This window comes from Parathielavia appendiculata, assembly GCF_033297405.1.
Source record: "Parathielavia appendiculata strain CBS 731.68 unplaced genomic scaffold N657scaffold_5, whole genome shotgun sequence".
NCBI classification, from domain to species: domain Eukaryota; kingdom Fungi; phylum Ascomycota; class Sordariomycetes; order Sordariales; family Chaetomiaceae; genus Parathielavia; species Parathielavia appendiculata.
Window position 1 is genome coordinate 82719 of NW_026944224.1, and position 19449 is coordinate 102167.

At 56.2% G+C, this 19449-nt stretch overlaps 7 protein-coding genes across 7 annotated transcripts; 4 read left to right on the plus strand and 3 right to left on the minus strand.

The window, feature by feature from the left end:
* Positions 1-125: 125 nt before the first annotated feature.
* Positions 126-2416, plus strand: N657DRAFT_376381 (uncharacterized protein). Its single transcript, XM_062787086.1, has 6 exons — positions 126-772; positions 850-1219; positions 1284-1401; positions 1459-1517; positions 1588-1900; positions 1964-2416. Coding segments are annotated over exons 1-6 (1167 nt in total). The 5' UTR covers positions 126-466; the 3' UTR covers positions 1965-2416.
* A 929-nt stretch (positions 2417-3345) lies between these two features.
* N657DRAFT_376447 (carbohydrate esterase family 2 protein) lies at positions 3346-4889 on the plus strand. Its single transcript, XM_062787088.1, has one exon. The coding sequence runs from the start codon at positions 3550-3552 to the stop codon at positions 4639-4641; it is 1092 nt and encodes a 363-aa protein (XP_062647861.1). The 5' UTR covers positions 3346-3549; the 3' UTR covers positions 4642-4889.
* A 2275-nt stretch (positions 4890-7164) lies between these two features.
* On the minus strand, positions 7165-8439 carry N657DRAFT_644284 (uncharacterized protein). The gene has a single exon (XM_062792730.1). It carries the CDS (start codon positions 8275-8277, stop codon positions 7423-7425), a length of 855 nt encoding a protein of 284 aa, XP_062647862.1. The 5' UTR covers positions 8278-8439; the 3' UTR covers positions 7165-7422.
* An 858-nt stretch (positions 8440-9297) lies between these two features.
* On the plus strand, positions 9298-10320 carry N657DRAFT_671153 (uncharacterized protein; the record flags this gene model as incomplete). The annotated part of the gene is made up of 2 exons (XM_062795582.1): positions 9298-9984; positions 10096-10320. The coding sequence occupies exons 1-2, from the start codon at positions 9559-9561 to the stop codon at positions 10318-10320; spliced, it is 651 nt and encodes a 216-aa protein (XP_062647863.1). The 5' UTR covers positions 9298-9558.
* Positions 10321-11171: 851 nt separating this feature from the next.
* N657DRAFT_644286 (mitochondrial carrier) lies at positions 11172-13071 on the minus strand (the record flags this gene model as incomplete). The annotated part of the gene is made up of 1 exon (XM_062792731.1): positions 11172-13071. A coding segment is annotated over exon 1 (1615 nt), but the record flags the coding sequence as incomplete, so codon positions are not given.
* Positions 13072-13926: 855 nt separating this feature from the next.
* N657DRAFT_376536 (NPP1-domain-containing protein) lies at positions 13927-15248 on the plus strand. Its single transcript, XM_062787089.1, has 2 exons — positions 13927-14896; positions 14978-15248. The coding sequence occupies exon 1, from the start codon at positions 14035-14037 to the stop codon at positions 14839-14841; it is 807 nt and encodes a 268-aa protein (XP_062647865.1). The 5' UTR covers positions 13927-14034; the 3' UTR covers positions 14842-14896; positions 14978-15248.
* On the minus strand, positions 15191-16415 carry N657DRAFT_644287 (lytic polysaccharide monooxygenase). Its single transcript, XM_062792732.1, has 3 exons — positions 16337-16415; positions 16174-16286; positions 15191-16108 (listed from the first exon to the last, which is right to left on the minus strand). The coding sequence occupies exons 1-3, from the start codon at positions 16389-16391 to the stop codon at positions 15575-15577; spliced, it is 702 nt and encodes a 233-aa protein (XP_062647866.1). The 5' UTR covers positions 16392-16415; the 3' UTR covers positions 15191-15574.
* Between the last annotated feature and the right edge of the window lie 3034 nt (positions 16416-19449).

Consider the following 19449-nt stretch of genomic DNA (forward strand, 5'->3'; position numbering starts at 1 on the left):
CCGATGTGACTTCGCCTTGGCAAGGGGGAGAGGGCTGAAGGGCTTGAGAGGGGCAACAGGATCGCTGCAGGGGGTCCTCGCAAGATCGCCTTCAACCGGGAAATGCGCGACCCTTTCGGGACTAGCTGATTTTCTGAAAGTTCCCAAGCCGGCGCTTTGACCGCGGATTTCAGTCCACCGATGTGATCGACAACCCAGTCATGGGTGGCCTCGCTTGGGGGCTCGCAACCACCCCAGACTTTTTCTTTGCAAACTGGAGCCTTCCCCGGATTGCCCCAGAATCTCGCGATTCCAGAATCTTGGTTAGGCCCTTCACCTCAACAAGCGGACCGAGCGAAAGCGAGAAGCATGGATCCTGCAGCTTGTTTTTGTTAAAACATACCTCGGTTCCCCATGGCGGACGTCGACTTCCCATGCTCAGCCAGACTCGCCCCTCCTCCCTCCCCTTGACGGCGATTTCGAGTTGATGAACCGGCCCTGGGCTCCACTCCGGTTGCATTGCGACGCAGCCGTGCCGTCCGTCCTGTCCCGCCCGTCCCTCGTCATGTCGCCGACGATCTCATCAACCGTTCTCATGCATCTCCATGTCTCGGCCATGACACGACGCGACGACTCGGCACCCCGCGAGGTGCCAAACTACGCCGGGCGGCTGCTCTGGGCGATATGGACCTTGACCATCGCCTCCGCAGTATTTCTCGCCTTACGAGTGTATTGCCGTCTGTCGCGGAATCGGTCACTCTGGTGGGATGACTGGTTCTTGATTGCCAGCTGGGTACGGTCCATCTACTGGCATCCCGTCTTCCCGTCTGGTCAGCGGTGTCCTGAACTAATCCGAGCTTCCGAGCGCAGGTAACCGTTCTCGTCTCGACCGCCCTGCTCACCGAAGCGACCAAATGGGGCGTCGGCCTGCATTACGACGACATGGAATTGGAAAAGATGCCTGTCATGTCCCTCCTTTCGTACATCGCCGGCTTTTCCACCATTCTGGGAGCGGCATGGAGCAAGACCTCGTTTGCTGTGACGCTTCTACGAATATCGGAGGAAAGGTGGACCAAGTGGCTGATCTGGTTCATCATTATATCGGTCAACGTCGTGCTCGGCGTATCCGCTACGATTCTCTGGATTTCATGTTGGCCGATACCGAAGCTCTGGTACTACAATATGGAAGGGACGTGCTGGCCAAAGCATATCGTTGAACAGTATCAGACTTTCACGAGCAGTACGCAAGCCCTGGCATACAAGGGTATGGATGTTTTGGGAGAACCCGCTGACGACGGAGACAGTCTATTCCGGCACACTCGATATCGTGCTTGCAATCCTTCCCTGGAAGATCATCTGGGCTCTGACGATAAACAAACGGGAGAAGCTCGGTGTAATGGTCGCAATGAGCATGGGTACTCTGTAAGTATCACAATCCTGCTCTTCATCTGCGCCGTTTACCAACTCTCTACGGTCCAGCGCTGGCATCGTCGCCTTTCTGAAGCTCATGTCCCTCGACGACATCTCGGATGATACTTGTAAGTGCTGTCCTTCTTTGCATCTTGTCCTCATCCGAGTTATTCAGAGTTGAGTCTGACAACGCAAAAGCTACGGCTGTGGACATCAAAGTCTTTGGAACCGCTGAACCCGCAATTTCCATAATAGCGGCGTCGATTCCTGTCCTTCGAGCCTTCATTCGAAAAAATGCCACCAAGAATCCGCGGTCGGTCACATTTGTTCACCTCTCCGATTACCCCCGTTCGCGTTCTCAACGGTCAATCACTTCCGCGAAGAAGGGGTCCGATGAAGTTCTCGTGACGAATGCTTCAAGGATGTCGCATACCGCAGCCGACAACCAAAACTTTGCCTTGCAGGACCGGGAACCTGGGACAAGCGCTGCCGGGACATGGGGTAGATCTTGGTATGACTTTGACGCCTAACCCAAACGTATTGATGGAAGAGCAGTTCGCTAACAACGCCATAGAAACTTCCTTGTTATATCAAACCAATTTAAGCAACTACTTTCTGGTGTTCCAACCCAACCCAGCCATGAGCGTGAATGAACAAGGCCGCGATCTACCGCAACCCGATGGCCATTCGCCGCAGTCGTTGAAGAGCCGGCGTCGTCCACTCCTAGCCACCCCCGCGTACCAAATCCTCTCTCAGCGACCTCCCGCCACCTTCCAGCCGTCTCTCCTGAACGTAACCGCACCGCCTCTCCGAGGTGGAGGTCAAGCAACTTCCGCCATTACGTGGATGACACATGACTGGGCCATCCGAGACTCAAGATCCAGGCTTGACAGACAGTTACAGCCTTCAAGACACGACTTCGGCGGGCTAGGGTGACCCGTTTCGACCGAATTGATCAAAGTTCAACTTGATGAGCTGCCCTACACTGGCATTCCCGCGTTGAGGGCTGGAACGCCTCCGGGGTGAACTCGTTCCGTGGACACTGCCAGTGATCCCCGCAACATACCAGGTCCCTAGGGTACTTAGCCTTAGGCCATTATCGGTTTGCTGCCCCGGCCCGGAACATCTTGCTCCATCAACTTGGGCATCTCCACCGGATACTCTGCGTCAAAAACCGATTCGTTCTGTGTTGTTGCCCGGGCCCACTACAGTTCAACCCCTGTTGGTCTCCATCTGTCAATAGCTAGGGGATTTCACCTCGATTGCGATTTGTACTGGTATCAACCGTGTCGGCCTGTAGCCTTCCAACTTCCAAGTCAAAAACGGGAGATATACTGATACCAGTACCCCTCCAACTCGTCGCTGTGCCTGGTTTCAGAGGCTTGTTTTCCCGCCAACCAGGTGCTTGCCAGTCAAGGGTGCCATGCGCGGGACGCCGGTCGCTTCCATGCACGGCATCCCATTCCAAAACCTTGGCGCATGCGACATTGCAGGTTACCGCAACGACCACGTATTCGGGTTCGGAGGTGTCCCATCCGCACACCTGCATCAGCGCCTTCCTCAACCGGACATCGGATCTCAACGTCTTTGCCGGAAGGAGTTCTGCCATTCCTTATGCATAATTACACGGCGTTCCCTAAGGTCGCCAGTTCAGGTATCTGGTCGAGGCCGCGGGCTTCACGACGTTCACGCTTGAAGCGTGGTCTTTTCAACGGTTGTGTCTTCCGGCGGGTTGACCTTACACTACGTTGAAACTGGGATGTTCCTTAGCTGTGCGAATTGCGCGGCTCACGGCGGGCGAGGATCTGTCGGGCCGCTTGACGACCCGTAGCGGCATCCGCAGCCGAGCCTTCCGTCCGGAAAACCTGACCTGTACCGGCATCCGCAGCCGAGCCTTCCATCCGGAACACCCATGTCTTGAATGGAAGCCCCGACGGCTCACCCCTGGTTGCGGAGTCGACAGTTGGCTACGGTTTGGCAGACAGGTCAATATAACTGGCATGAGGACCGAACTGCCACCGTTGTAAACGGCGTTTGAGTGTGGCAGAAGGATTTCACAGCTCTCCGTCGTTCAGACAGCATAACGACCCCCTTCCGTCAAAGCTTTGCCCCCAGCTCCCCTTCTCCGGCATTCGACTTGACCACCTTGCACATATCATCATGCGACTGTCCGTTCTCATCCTCGCTCTCGCATCCGTTGCGGCTGCGGCGCCATCATGCCAGCCTCGAGGTCAAGTTCGCTATCTGGGTAGAGTGAATCCAGCGACCAAGGAGTTGAGCTGGCCAAGCACCGGTGTCTCATTCGCCTTCACGGGAACGTCCGCTACCATTGGCATTACCGCTGTCAGTGGCACCAATAGTGCGGACTTGATCATCGACGATGGCGAGCCCGTTCTCCTCTCCAACTTCGTGGCCGGCACTCCCATCTCCACGCCGACCCTGCCTCGGGGTAACCACACTGTCGTCCTTCGCAGACGCTCCGAGCCCGCCTACGGCTCCATGTCTCTCGGCGACATCACCACCGACGGCCATCTTCTCCCTGCCCCGGCAGCTCCGAAACGGCAGATCGAAATCATCGGCGACTCCATCACCGTCGGCTACGGGCTTGACGGCACGCATCCCTGCACCAACACCGCTGAGCTCGAGAACAGCCCGAAAACGTACGGTGCCCTGGCCGCCAATTCGCTCGGCGCCGACTACAGCATCATCGCCTGGAGCGGCAAGGGCCTGGTCCGCAACATCGCCTCGGCCACCCCCGATACCAGCCCCGTGATGCCGCAGCTCTACACCCGCTACGGCGCCGAGGACGCCGACAACAGCTACCCCTTCCCGGCCTCGTGGTCCCCCGACGCCGTCGTCATCAACCTCGGCACCAACGACTTCAGCTACATTGCCTGGGACGCGTCCGGCCAGCCTTACAACGCGCGGGCAACCCTCAACATGACCCAGTATGTCGATGGCATGGTCCAGTTCGTCCGGAATATCGAAAAGCACTACCCGGCCGCGCACTTCTTCCTCGTCAGCTCCCCGATGCTCAACGACGGCTGGCCGACGACGGCCGACGCGCAAAAGACGACGCAGGTAAACGCGCTCAAGGAGGCGGTCGCGCGGCTCGGGGCGGCAAAGGCCCATTTTGTGGACTGGCCTTCGCAGGGGGCCGAGGTCGGCTGCGACTATCACCCTAATGCGGCCACGAATGCGGCGTTTAGCGCTACGCTGGCCGAGGTCATCGCTGGGGTGCTGGATTGGTAATCAGGAGGCAGTGCCAGAACGGTAGGCAAGTCGTGATTCCAAAACTGACACATTCTGGAAAATATTGACTGACATCCCTGAGCAGAGTATACCTATGGTGCTGCGAGTACCTTTTGCGCAGTGGCAAGGGGGCCTCACGCCGACCGGATTTAGAGGATGAAGAGTGACGTGTCCCGATAGGTTCTCAGGCGTTCACCAAGGGTCATGGAGATGACTCGCCGAATCCCTGAGCATCATATAGGGAAGTCCAACTCGGCCACTCGGTTTCCGAGTTTGCCTAAGCCTCTATGGTATCTAGGTAAGCTCTATGGCAGGTTTTGTTCTCTCAGTGCCGCGGCCTTATATAGGGTGTATAATTCCGCTTTTCCCCAACTTCTTGTCCTCGAGGACTAGGCATTGCGAGCTGCACTCGGGAAGCACTAGTTCCCTACGGCGCAGGGACCTGACCTGAGATAGACAGGGCACTGCTCCTCTAGGTAATTGAGTTGCATCTACATGAAGCCATCTCAGTACAGTTCTACGATTCCAGTATTCTTTCCCTACTGCGGTCTAATGCACAGCAGTGGTTCGACATATTTTTCCGGCAGTAGTGTGTTGACTGCTTCCATGTCTCTCCTGCTTGAATCGTCTACTTTCTACCCCTTTCGCTGTCCTTCTGCCTCTTTCTTTTTCATCCCAAGGATTTGCCTCCCTTCATTTCCGCTCTGCTTGACGCTTGAAGACTTCTCGGACTCTCGCCCCTTTTGGACCTCTCTCGTTGGTATTGCTGTAGTCGAAATTGTTCTGCGGCTAGTGTTTAGACGATCACCCGGGGAACTCGGAGGATGGAGGGAGGCGCTGTTGGAGCGAGGTTTGGGTTGAATCGGCAGTTTTGGGTCGATGATGCTTCTGATGCGGCATTAGAGGGTTTCTGGCTTGGGCCTTTCATCCATGGGTGCGCCAGAACTTGTCTTGCCGTGATGCGCTTCTGGGGATAGTAGTCGAAGATCTTACAGAGGAGATGGGTGAAGAGCGCTGCGTCGTCCTTTCCAGTGAGCTTCAAGTCCCGAGCACTGAACTTGTCGTGCGCGGCTCGATTCCAAATGGTCGGAGTATGGAGACAAAGCCACTCTCTCCCACTGGCTGTCTTGCCGGAGCTCACGGGTCTCTGCGGTTCGCGAATAACGCCCACCTGGGTGTCGAGAGTAAAACCCATTACGTTCAGTGAAGTCACCAAGTGTCGTATATTCGATGCCCCGTTGCAGAGGCTGATGAACGGGATAACCATCCCGAACTGGAAATGACATCCACTCTCGTGGTAGGCTTCCTAGTATCTGGCACATTCTTGATGCTATGGTTAGTGGAGAGCTGCCCATGCAGTTCTGAAAAAGGGCCACTGGATCTCTCAATTCGTATAAGATGCGTCCTCGGGCCCAGACGTCGGCGAGCGGTCTATTGGTCAGGGTGAAGACGTTTTTAGCTGCCATGTATTGGTGACGATGTGAGATAGCTGTATGGGCGCGTTTCTGGTAGAGAAGGGCGTGGTCAAAGTCGATGATGCAGAGCCTAGCTGATAGGCAGTTTGACGGAAGACGTCCGAGATTGACCGGTACGACTACATATTCGGGTGCGGGTTATGGGCTCTCCGGGAAGAAGAACTCGAGAATTTGTATCCGCGGCGGACCAAATATTTGATCGAGTTGCTCCTCCATCAAGTAATCGAGTGGGTTGGCGAGGCGGATGGCAATATTGCTGAGTGTGAAGTCTAGGTAGGATGTGATGTTTAATAAAGTGACTCGCTGCGAGATTCGGAGGGCAACAGTAGCTTACCTCCATGACAGACTCCGAGGGCATGCATGGCGCCGAGCGCCCGAGCAAGCAGTTGTGCGAAATTAAAATCCGTGTGATGACTGTTGGAAGACTTTGGATTGCTAAACTTGGGTCTTTAGTACTAAAGAAACCGCGTTTGTCTGGGCCCTAGCAGTCCGGATAGGATGATGTGTTGTTTCTTGGTACGGAACAAAGTCAAGGGGCAAGGTCAGATGCATGCGGTCAAACTCGCCGATAATATTCTCACTCCCATGCGTCCACTAAGTCGGACTCATGTCTCCCTCCATCAGCATTCAGCACCCAAGCAACTTCAGGTCATGTCATTGCTTGGTCCTTGCTATCTGCAAACGTCAAATGCGCTGTAGATAGAAAGCTCCATGAGTGGTATGCTGCCCTCAAGGAGCGTGCGGGTACCGACAATCTCAAAGACCGTCGCCGAGCGCTCAAGCGCTATAACACTGCTATCAACATCTTCAACCGTAAGCCGAAGACATACAGGACTGGCTCTCAAACTGGGAAACAGCCATTGGCGAAGGTACTTGGACCTGTTTCGCTCCCAGTGATACATGTACACAACACGGCCACAGTCCTTGTCAGTTTCTCGGGCTTGCTCTGCCCTCAGACCTACGGTCATGCTCCACCACGCTCTCCCAATAGCAAAGTTCATTGCCATAGCATGGCGAGCTCGCTTCACCCGCGATCTCCGTATTATCTCATTCGGTGCCCTCACAGAGAGCACATAATGATCCGACTACTGGAGTAGCTATGCCAAGTATGTGACTTGATAGAGCTCTTGTAGAATACACCCTTGAACATGTAGATGTCTTTCACCTCCAACTACACAAATATATCGTTAGAGACCGGTTCAAGCCTTATCTTGCTCCTCCGCTGTACTGAGCCATATATTTCTAGTGGTCCAAGCCCAATCTAGTGCCTGGCCTTGCCAGATCAACACCTTCCATGTAGATTTTCTTACAGTGCCGCGACAACGCCAGCGACACCCAGCACGACGGCAGCCGCAGCAGCGACGAAACCAGTCTCCCTGGGCGCCGCAGCACCACCAATGGACGAGCTGGTCGTCGTCGTAACAGCATTGGTGTTCTCTCCCCCACCTCCTCCCGTACTCTGCGGCGGAGCAGTGGCACTCCTCGCCCCGGTCTCAGTCTCCTCGTCATCCCCTGCCGTACCAGAAGTCGAAGTCGACACCGCCTCATCCCCACTCGCCGTCGCGCTTGTCGACACCCTCGTCCTGGTCGTCGACTTCGCCGCAGTCCCCGTCCTCGTCCCCGAACTCAGCATATCCTCATACACATCCACCAGCACCTGCACAGCTCGCGTACAGCTCTCGGCATTGGTGACAATTAAGAACTGCATCATAGCCGAGACCTCCCCGCCGCACTCGCTCGCAATCGAGCGTGCCTCGTCCGCCACGCTGCTCGCCCAGGAATGGACCTCGCTCGTGTAGCTGTCATACGCCGAGCTGAGCGAAGCCGGAGGCGTGATGCTCGCGCTCGCGGCGCACAGTGTCGTCAGCGAATCGTCGATCCCTGCCGTGGCCGTCACCGCGAAGCTCTCGCCGATGCTGCGCAGCAGCGTGAAGAGGTCGCCGTCGGTCGGGGTCGGCGCGTCCTGCGCGAGTGAGAGGTACTCGCTCATGCACGACACCGACTTGGCGCGGCTGCCGGTGAGGGAGAATTGCTGGCGGGGCGCGAGGCCTGGTGCTGGGACGGCGAGGAGGCCGGCGCCAGGGGTGATTAAGGGTTGGGCCGGGGCGGGAAATGGGTTGGCTAGGGCGAGGGTGGCGACCGCGAGTGCTGTGGTGTGCATGTTGGTGGTGATGGGCCGATGGTTATGGTGCGCTGGGATAGGAAGTTGGACGACTGATGATGGGTGAGGATTAGAGTGGGCAGAGCAGGTCTGCCTTGCATTTAAGTTCGTATGGAAGGTGCGGATTTTCAGGCCGTATTCCTGGATTTGCTGTCTACTGTGTGAGCTGCACGAGGTGACGCATGGCGGGTGAATTAATTGAATTGATCTTGAAGGGCAGGGGTGAGCAATTTCTTAACACCCTAGCGAACCAACAACCCGTCCTCGAACTTGCAGGTTGAAGGAGTGGTTGGTCGGGGTGGACGAGAGGATGTATCAACTTTCCAACAATCATCAGGGATGGACCCGGCGATGGCATGGAGCAGGAAAAGAATATATAAGTTAATCGATCCTCCAAGTCCCAAAATTCATAGTTCACTCCAGGAGGACCGCGCAACTCTGCTAATGCCAGTGAAACCATAAGGGCCGAGAGCCACAGTGGTACAGGGTTGCTGTCCCGACCACATCTGTATTCTTTATTGAGAGTAGCACCGTGACAACCCATACTACCCGAAGCTGCTGTCATCTCAGAGCGCAGTGCCAAGCGTCTGATGGGAGATGCTTTCCTGCAAGGTGCTTTATTTCTTATTGATGCATGTGCTGCAGCTGCTGCATTGATTGCTCCACCGCACCCCTGAACCGAATCCTGTCGGTGAGCGGTTAGAGAGGCCTTGGCCAGCATGGCTTGCTCTGCCCAACGGTTCAGCACTCAGCCGGCCGGGTGGTGACGGATTGGCGGTCTTGCGAAGACAGCGCCAAGCAAGGCCTAGGCATCGAGAACTCTCCAGAGGGACTTGTGTTTGGAGACGGCGAGCCACCCGTGAGTGGTAGGAGCTTACTCGCCGGTACTGCTGCTGACAAGAAGTGCCTGGTAATACCAAAATTGGGTACACAACGAGACAACCTCAGCGGACTTCCAATACAGTTCACTTACAGGCATGTGAGCCGGCTTTAGGCTCCTCCACATCCTCCCCGGCAGCCGCCAGGACGACGTCCAGTGTCTGCTTGTTGCCTGCGAGTTGGCGGCCGAGGCCGTTCGGTTTGAGGCTCTCTCGTATGTTTGGGGCGACCCCTCCCGGAAGACTCCTATCCAGATCAAACGGGCTCACCCTGCACATCGGCGAGAATCTCAGGAGTACGCTCCTCAACCTTCGGGCTCGCCGATAAAGCTCCGGTCGTCTGGGTGGACGCCATCAGCATCAACCAACAAGATCCCAAGAGAGGGTCCAACAGGTTCGCCTCATGGGGGATATTTATCGCGGGGCAACTCAGAGAGTGTTGTGGTTGGGGGACGCCGTCAGCCATCCCGGCCGGGATAAGGACACGGCGCGTGCTTTCCATGTCGTCAAGAGACTTGCGCAGGACGCGGCGGACGTCAGGAGGAACCCGCTCAGAAAAGTCGAGTACCAAAAGGGTGCAGTCTTCGACGAATTCAAATTTGACGGATCCGTGGAGAGCATCTTCTTTGAAAATCCGTGGTGGCGGCGAGCGTGGACGGCTCAGGGAATCGTCCTGGCCAGGCGGGCGCTGCTGGTCAGCGGTCGCTACCAGGTCGATGGGGACCTGTTCCGCTCGGCCATGCATCACAGCGCGGCTTTGGGCATAGCGCCTTGGAACCACTTAGTCTTTGGAAACTATGTCGATCCTCCCACGACGCCGTTTTGGAAGGTATAGGCCATCCGAAAGCTTGCCACCGTCGCGAATCCAACCCCCGCCGACGAACTCCTTTCGTACCTGGTCCGGACCTGGAGCCGTCATGCCACTGATGCGCGAGACAAGATCTACTCGGCCTTGGGTTTCGCCAACGGCAGGCTAAGCGCTCTGGGGATTGCGCCAGATTATCGAAAGCCAGTTCGGGATGTCTACCGAAACGCGCAGAGGAGACTGCTGGAGGTGTCCGGAAATCTGGACATGCTCGGGCTATGCTTCCCGTTCACAACACCCGGGACCTTGTGGTTGCCCTCTTGGGTCCCGGACTGGGGCCCGGCCAACAGGATGGCTTGACCGCTGATGATGGATGCTCATGGTGACCCGCGGAGAACCCATGCATCGCCGGGATTCAAAGCCGCACGTCGATGGGAACATGATGGAGAATGCTTGGTTCTTCAAGGGCACGTCATAGACACCATCTTGACCCTCGGACCCGTCCAGCACCATTATGACGACCGAGGTGGGATAATGATTACATATATGCTGACTTGGAGGAGGACGGCGCGTCCAAAAGGATTTTCTCCGATTTCCGCCGCGACAAGGCAAAGGAGGCCGGACACATATTCGACTACCTTGCCTTAGCGTCCCTCACTTGGCGGCGTATCTCGAATGGGAAGAGTTTGCCAGAAACCTGAGGTCAACAAACCCCGACAGCTCCGGCACTGGCAGCCACGTGTCGATTCTTGCCCAGACCCTCTGCACGGAAACGTTGATGCCTGGCGGATACCATGCCCCCCAGCAAGTTTCCCAGGCGTGGTTCGACACCCTCTCCCCGATGGAGAGGCTAATGACTACGGGGCTGGACAGGCCATCAAGGGTTTTCAATGGCGTTGAGCTTGCTGGGGCTCCTCAAGAGCACGTGGCATAGCCATGGGGACTTCGTTCCGTATCTGGCTCAAGCAACGGATCGCAGACTGGGCAGCACAGGTGAAGGTTACCTCTGCCTTGTTCCCATGCAAACTTGGGTTGGGGACCAGCTATCTATCCTGAGAGACGGTCAGATCCCCGTTGTTCTCAGCCGACCCCTAGGAAATGGCTGTATGCAGTTCATTGGCGAGGCTTATGTTCATGGCATTATGGATGGAAAGGCTTCTCAGGAATAGAGGTGCAGCGAGATCTCAAGATTAGGGGATTTCAAGGAGGGGACTGTTGATTGCTGATTGTGTTATGCATGTCTGCGTCAAAACTCCACGGTTAACCGACGTCTATCCCAACGTCGTCTATCTAATTCAACATGATATCGTACCCGTCCCTGTTGATGCGCACCTGCTCCCCTCCTAGACCGTACTTACGCCTAACTAGCTCAAAGATGATCAGACCGGCACTGGTGCTCGGCACCTGGCGGATGGTGTTCCACCAGAAGCCCCGGTACAGCCACTGGCGCATGCTGAGGCCGGCCGCTTGGGCTTCACCAACACACTCCGCCCAGGTGACCCGGTAAGCATCGCGGTAAGCTTTGAACATCCGGTATTTCGCTGGCGGCTTTGACAGCGCTTCGTCAAACCCAACCTCCCGCCTGAGCCTCCTCGCTTTGGCGTCCAACGACTCAAGCCGTTCCCAATGCTCCGCCTGGATGTGCGACAGCGGGTGGAGCACAACCTGCTGCATCACCGAGGCGCCCATGCCCGCGAGCAACAGGAAAGCCGGCTCGATGGCATAATGCGGCCGGATGATCGTCGGCATCCCGGGATTCTCCTCCGCGATTACCTCCCCTCCGCCCCCATCACCAAGGCCCGGCCTCCTCCGGGATAGCAGCACGACGGCGTCTTCGTTGAGCGACCCATAATACCACGCCACAAAACTGTAATAGCCCTGCGCCTTGAGGTACTCAAACACGCTAAAGAAAACCGCATTCCCAAAACTATCCTTCAAAAACGACAGCCCCCACCCGGCAAAGATCCCCCTCACCCCGATCTCCTTCATTTTCTCAGCACTAAATGCCCACACACTCTTAATCGGCCTTCCCCTATTCCCATTACCATTACCAGTACCTCTAACAGCGTTCCCACTCCCCGTCAATCCCCCTCCTCCCGCACCTGCTGCCCCAACGCCAACCCCGTTCCTAGCATCCCATCTAGCCTGCACAGCATCCAACGGCGCCGCGACGACGCTCTGGATTGCACCCGCCAGTAACCCGGCCGCAAACGTCTGCGCCGGCGCGGGAGGCGGGTACACGCGCTTGCTCGCGAGCGCGCTGTCCGGGTGCAGCCGCCCCAGGACCTGCAGGTAGCTCGTGTAGAGCACGGCGCCGACGCCGACGTTGGCCAGCAAGGGGGGCAGGATCTGGTCCGGCACGACGCGCCAGCCGTGGTGGCGGACGGCGGACGCTAGGACGGCTGGGGTGGTGGACCGCAGGCGGGAGTGGAACCAGTGCAGTAGGAGGGCTTTAGTAGAGGAGGATTTCGTTGTTATCTTGCCGGTGGAAGAGGGTGGGATAGGAGAGGTAGACCGTACTGGGTCGGAGGAGGACTGCAGGTGGTTCGATTGCCGTGCGGCCACGTGCTCCTGCTCCTGCAGGGTGCGGACGTAGGCGAGGTAGTCGACGCGCGTCCGGAAGAAGGCCTTGACCGGGGCGCGGAAGTAAAATGCGACGGCCTGGGAGGTGAGAGCGCGCACGCCGGCGGCCGAGGCGCCGGTTGCGGCGTTGCTGCTGGGGGCCTTCTCCGGGAGCGGGGTGTTGTCTGGGATGGCGGGGAGGAGGCCTGGGTAGAGGGTGCCAGCGCCAAGGTTGAGACCGAGCGTGTCCTCATCCGATGGCGGAGGGGAGAGTGGACTTGGTGATGGTGCCGTGGCTGGGAGGGAGGAGCCGTTGTCACCTCGGCTGCGGTGGCTGGGGAAGGACATGCTGCGGGTGCATTTTTTATTCTTCTCGCGAGTCTCGCAGTCTGCAATGCTGTCGATCTCGGTGAGGGGATTGCAACGCTAACTTGGCCGTGACCATGAATCTTCGTTGCCACGTGGGTGAAGCGTGTTCAGAGTCCGGCGCAAGGCAATGCGGCAACGTTGGAACCAAGGCCAGATCCGTGACCGAGCCTCAGATATGGTTGTGTTTCGCGCTGGATTTAACCTTGCCGATGTGGGGGAGTTTCTCGGTAGTTGCGTTGGCGAGCCAGTTGGTTGCCAGGCGGTAACGGCTGCCAAGGCTCCCGTCGTTCTCTTGACTTTGAGCAGAGAAACAGACAACATCCCATTATTAACGCGGCATCAATACTCTCTTGGGATATATGAATTAAACAAATCTACTTTAAAGAAAACAGACAAAGTAGATGCCTGAGAATGGGCGACTGGACCAAGTCCCGTTCGGATGAGAACCAGGCGAGGTTAGACGGCCTGAATAAGAGACAGGGTTAGGGCTGGTCCAAGTCACTGCAATGCAACGGCTCTCCATCCACAAAGGTCGCAAACTCGACCGAAATCAGGGCAGAAACGGACATTTCCGATTTCTTCTAAACTCCAGGTGTTCGGCTTGGACTCCCAGGTGGCGCATCGATTGGCTTTCGCACGCCACAGAAACGCCAGCGACAAAGACCAAAGGTAACGTCCCTAATTCCTCCAGGGGCCACTTGGCGGAGCATGTCAAGGCTTGGCATCAAACGGCCACAATCCGGCATTGCTCCCTTTGATTGGTTCGAGCATTGCAGCCAAAATGCGGCGTCAATGCAATGCCCAGGAAGCTGACTGGGCAAGACAGCCATGAGCCATGCGGGCCGATAGTTCATGAACTTCATGCCACCTTCCCGATCTTCAAGTTCTGCCCCGAGATGGCGAATGGGATTCGCCCGTCGCAACATGCCAACTGTGGGAAGACATTGTCTACTGTCACACTAGGCTGTCATCTACAAAGCACCAAGAATCGACAGGGGTGAGGAAATGGACGGCCAAGAACTTCTCTCGTACGAATCAGCATGAAAGTAGTATATAGGCACCTCAAACCTCCCTGAGGGACAGGACTCAGGGGGCGACTCTGGCTGTGCACGCTTCTTACCACCACTAGAGCCAGCCACAGTCATGACCAGACTCTTCCCCAGCAGCCTGCTGCTACTCGCAGCGGCAGTTCCCGCCATCCTCGCTGCGCCCCCTCTCCTCCTCCCCCGCGCGCCAACACCACCTACGGCCCTGCCCCAGCGCGCCACCGCCAACGACCTCCGCTGGCAACCTTCGCTGGACTTCGACACGGACGGCTGCTACAACGTCCCCGCCATCGACGCCCAGGGCAACATCGTGCAGGGCCTGCCTCATTCGTGGACGGGCACGTCGACCGACTGCCGCGACCTATCAGACCTGAACAACAACAACGTCTACTCGCGCCAGCGCTGCAACAACGGCTGGTGCATCTACCTGTACGGCTACTACTTCGAGAAGGACGTGGCCATCCCCAACTTCCTGGACACGGGCCACACCCACGACTGGGAGCACATCGCCGTGTGGGTGCGCCAGTCGACGGGCCGGGCCGAGTACGTCGCGGCGTCGCAGCACGGCAACTACGAGATCAAGCCCGCCGGCGAGGTCCGCTGGGATGGGGACCATCCCAAGATGGTGTACCACAAGGACGGGGCGAGCACGCACTGCTTCCGGTTCGCCAACGCCGACGACGACCGCATTGAGAATGCGAAGGGGGTGTGGTTCCGCGGCGCGCTTGTTTCGTACAATGGCTTTCCGTCAACGGCCGTCAGGGAGAAGCTGTTTGCGTACGACTTTGGGGCTGCGACGATTGATTTCAAGGACTCGACTTTTGCTGGGGCCATCGCCAAGGCGAAGCCGTCCGCTGTCACGTTTGATGTGAACGCTGATGTTGGCTCGCCAGGAAGTCCTTGAGTGTTGGACGGAAGGACGGATTCAATTGGTTCTTGGACATGATATATTGGATAGAGTCTGTCCCTCCCCTTTGTATGAGATGGTTCTTGATTAACGTTAGAAGAAAACCTGAGACTGGGGCTGATCTGCGCAGAAGATCCGAGAAAAGTGTACCTATGTGAGATTTACAGGGACGATCTCAGGGAGCTTGCTAACTGCTATCGGACTCGGACAGTCGCAATATTACAGATGTAGCGTTAAAACTTTGTACGCTGTCAATGAATAACTCATCATAGTAGCATCATGGGAAATTTCAGACAGTCATCGGTATGTATACACGGGGGTTTGTTTATAACTATGTTTCGGTTGACGGTCAATGTGAAATAAAACATAAGGTAACATTTGAGGCTCAGCCTATTGCATTAAGTGTGCAATCAAGGACATCCGAGATGAAGAAATACACAATTACCGGGCCTGCAATTTAGTTACTTGGGGGCTCTGGGCTGGTCTTTGCACAGGCAGCCCCCTTACAGGTACACAAATCCAATGCCATGGCCACTCCTCAAACACAGGTGTTTGTTTCCAAGTACCATTTACGAGGAAGTAATATGTACCGCGAAGCAGAATATGTACAGGTGAAGCAAAGCCAGCAAGCAGCTGAAGTCATCCGTCCGCGGTTGATGCTCGCCCCTTTCCCCAAGAGCAACTCTCCCGCCTCATTCCATTATCCAGCTATTGGCTCTGTTATAGCAGCCTAGCACTTGACGACCGGGGGACCGGGGTTGATGTAGCTCGTAGGCGTAGGCCAGTAGAGCTGGAACAGGATGCCCGGGTCGGTGGCCTTGTAGGCGCCGGGGAATGAGACGAGCGAGCCCGTGTTGAGCGTGCCGGTGCCCCCCGTAACGTTGATCTGGGCGCACGAGATGTACAGCTGCGCCCCACCGAGGCTGCCAGCGCTGTGAAGAGCGATGTGCTCGACGCGGAGCAGGTACTCGCCGTTGGCGACGCAGCTGGGGATCTGCACCGACACCTCGGTCTTGCCGTCGCTTGGCCAAGTGATCTTGCTCGTGCCGAGTCCGGACGGTCCGTCCTGGTAGATCTTGAACCAGACGGCGCCCTTGCCGTCAAAGGTCGCCGCCGTCTTGCCCGCGGGCACCTTGGCCAGGTAGAAGTGGAGCGGGCCTGGGTGGCCGATGCTGGTGTCGACCGTAAAGGTCACGGTGCCGCCGGCTTGAACTGAAACGGTCTTGGGGGCGCCCTTGCCGACGTCGCGCTCGTAGCAGGTCATCTGTGGGGTTCACCGGTGTTAAGAGCGTTTCATTTCTGGCTTGGAAGAGGAGTAGACTGGCATACCGATGCAGAGTTGACATCTTGGACGGGCCCGTGCGAGTAGTGGTTCTCGGTGATGCGGATCGTCTCCCACTCGGCCGAGGTCACGCCGTTGACCTTGGTCTTGGGGAAGGTGTCTTGGCTGTTATTAGCATCGGTTGTGGGCGAAGGGTTGCGCGGACCTTACAGTGGGCGTTAGCTCCAGCTGCTGCAAGCAGCGCAATGGTCGTGGTGAGCTTCATGGTATGAGACTGCGAACGATAGTGTACTGGAGCCGAGTGCTGATCAGAGACAGGCAGGAAGGATCTCCAGGATGGGGCTTGAATGGGTCTTTATAGTTGCTGATCTCCCGGCCCCCCCCCCGGACCCGGACATCGGACTGTGTCAAGTCATCTTCGCGCTCTCTGGTACTCTTCCCTGCCCATTCCATGCCTCGTCGTCTGCGGGTTGCATCCGCATGGGGCAATGCAACTGCAGGTTGTAAGGTGGGCGCCTGATGGTTCTGCGATGCCCATCTGTGGATGGATTTCATCACAGTTCCAAGGCCTGGTGCCCAGATGGAGGGTTGTTCCGCGGCCGGAAATAGATGATCTTGCCAGGCGCAGCCCGGTTTCGCGTTGGTGGTCCAGCACTGGTTGGGTGGAGCTCACAATTCCTTCAAGTACCGCTGTGTAATGCCGCTACGCCGATATGCCGGCGGCTGTTGAGGTAGCGTGTTTGAGCGAAAACCTGGGAGTCTAGCGTTACATGCGGCTTGTGTTCCCGATGAGTTGCCCCTTTTGGAGACGTTGGTTCGGACAGGGCGCGGGCGAGGAGACGAAACGCCTTGGCAACCGCCATGATGACAACGAATCAGCGTGGGCCGTCGGCAATTTCGTGTTGCAACTCCGGGTGCTCGCCAGTTGCACTCGGTACCAGCTCCTCCATGGTTCCAATTCCAGGTAATACCCCGTCGTCGATCTTCAAACCGCAAGGCCAAGGTGCGAGACCTCGTTTGATGGGGATTGGGGTGGGAGAGGCAGAACCGAATCCACGGCGAGTGGCACAACGCAGAAAATACCTTACTTTAAGGTTGCAAAATGAGATCAAGCATTACAGCGAGAGGCGTTGCAATCATGGTTGTTTGGGATGGTTCTGAGGCTGGTAGAAGAGCTGGCACCAGTGTACGGAGAGGGAGCATAAATACCTAAGGTAGGACACCTCTGAGAGTGGTTGAAAAAAGTTGTCCAGGGGCTGGCGGTCGCCCATTTATACGTATGCTTGAATAGAAGCGGCCCTCTTGTGTAAGATTTTATTGAGAGCCCGACCGAGCACCTATCCGGATCTCTAGGGTACTTAGGTACCATCCTATATATACCAGACTAGCTCCAGCCGTGCCTGGCCTCGATGGTTCAATGGTTAGCCTAGCAAGCCTTCCAACTGCATAAGGCTTCAAACTGCGAGGCTTACTGCAATTCTCCCGCCATTTCCTTCTTTCCTACTAGGAGCCGGCTCCCCGACCGACAGAGGGAGGCAGAGGCACTTGTGTTTGAGATGTCCGCATGTCGTCAGAGCTTCAGGTACGTCGCCTGATGCACGGGACCTTCGCGTCGCAGCGCACCTGACCCTGGCCCACGCATTCAAGCGAGATGGCAGGTACGAGGAGGCTGAGGAACTCATCGAAGAAATCCTGGCATAGGCGGGTCCATCGATTCCTGCTGCGAGAGCCACAGACAGATACCTGATATATGTCTGTCCACGACACCCTCGAATGGGTACCATAGCCATGCTTCGGGTTAAGTTCAACCAGTCGGCGACGTACTTGCAGAAGGCTGTCGATGCGCTCGAGCTGCCCAAGGCCTTTGGCTCGCACTCTCCATTCCCGTCGTTCTCCGCACCAAGATCACGCTGGCCGAGGCGGCAGGCAAGCGAGGCAAGCCGGGGCTATATGACGAACACCAGACGCTGTGCGCGCAGCTTGAGAAACAAATCCCCGCCGCGACAGGAGTGACGTTGATCTGCCGTTGAGGAGGGAAGGAACGGATGTCGGTCAGCATCCCCGAGAATGGAAAGCACGAAATCCTATTTACCCCCCCACCCCCACCTCGTTTTTCGTTTCCCGTCCTTTGCCAACCTTTTCCACCTTTCGAGAATTCCAGTTTTGTGCGTGGAAATCCATCGCAGCAACTGGGCATCATTGGCCAGGGACACCGTATCGCAGCTAGCTCGTTTCCTTATGCGCAGCGCGGCAAGTATCAGTAGGCGCGAGATCCGTACGCCCTGGCGGCAAAGATGCAGATTGGCGTGACAATAAGACTGCCGATGTAGACGAGGCTAAGCTACGAGGTTGTTGGTCAGGCTGTTGCCATGACAGAAGAAGGCAACCAGGCTGATTTGGATCCGACGTTAGGCTCGCCAGATGCATTTTGGCTTGACCAGCGCACAGGCCATCTTTACCTCGCAATTTCCTTAGCCATCTCTGCCCTCGTCGCCGGTACGGTACGGATACAGTTCAACCCTTGAATAACTGTTACAGTATCCGTACGGCCTGCCAATTTCCAGATCTTCCCCTTCAACAACTATCTACAGTACTTACTTTCAACCCAAAAAATTCGAGCATGGGCCAAGATTCTTAGAAAGTTTCCGATTGAATTACTTATTGTCGTATAAAGATCAATCCTTATAGCGTTGAGTTTGGAGTTCTGGAGGGACCCCGGTCGTCGGAGTCGAGGATTAACAATCATTCAAGGGGTGGAGTGTACATTCTGCTGGCCCTGGGTCGTGGGGACGCTCTGCCTGCATGCAACTTCTCCGTTCTCTCCACATCCACGGAAGTGACTTAAGACCAAGATTTCAGAATATGATTACCATATGGCGCCATGCACCTCTCGGAAACTGGGGTTGAGTCTCCTTTCGAGATTGTAAAATAACCTCTCCACGTAAATAACGAGTTGAGTATTTTAAATTTAGGAAATACCGGCCTCTAAGCTCTTCAACATCAATTCTACTTAACTACTCTTAAGGGATCCATTCACTCAAATAAGCAATTTCCTTCTTAACGATCATATTTAGTATAGAACTACTGCATATCGGAATATTATCAAGGAAGGAGCATCCGTTAAGTGTCTTTTCGAAGATCAAGTTTTTCTGTCTCTTAGGGGAGGGCATTCGTTGCAAAAATTTAAGGTTAACGTTAACTAGATGGTTAGTTAACTAACGTTAACTTAATTATTATTATTCCTACTCCGCTATGCCCTAGGGTGTGCCGGACCTTCAGCTATTACTATACAGCAAAACCGTACCCTCGTAGGTCGGATAAAA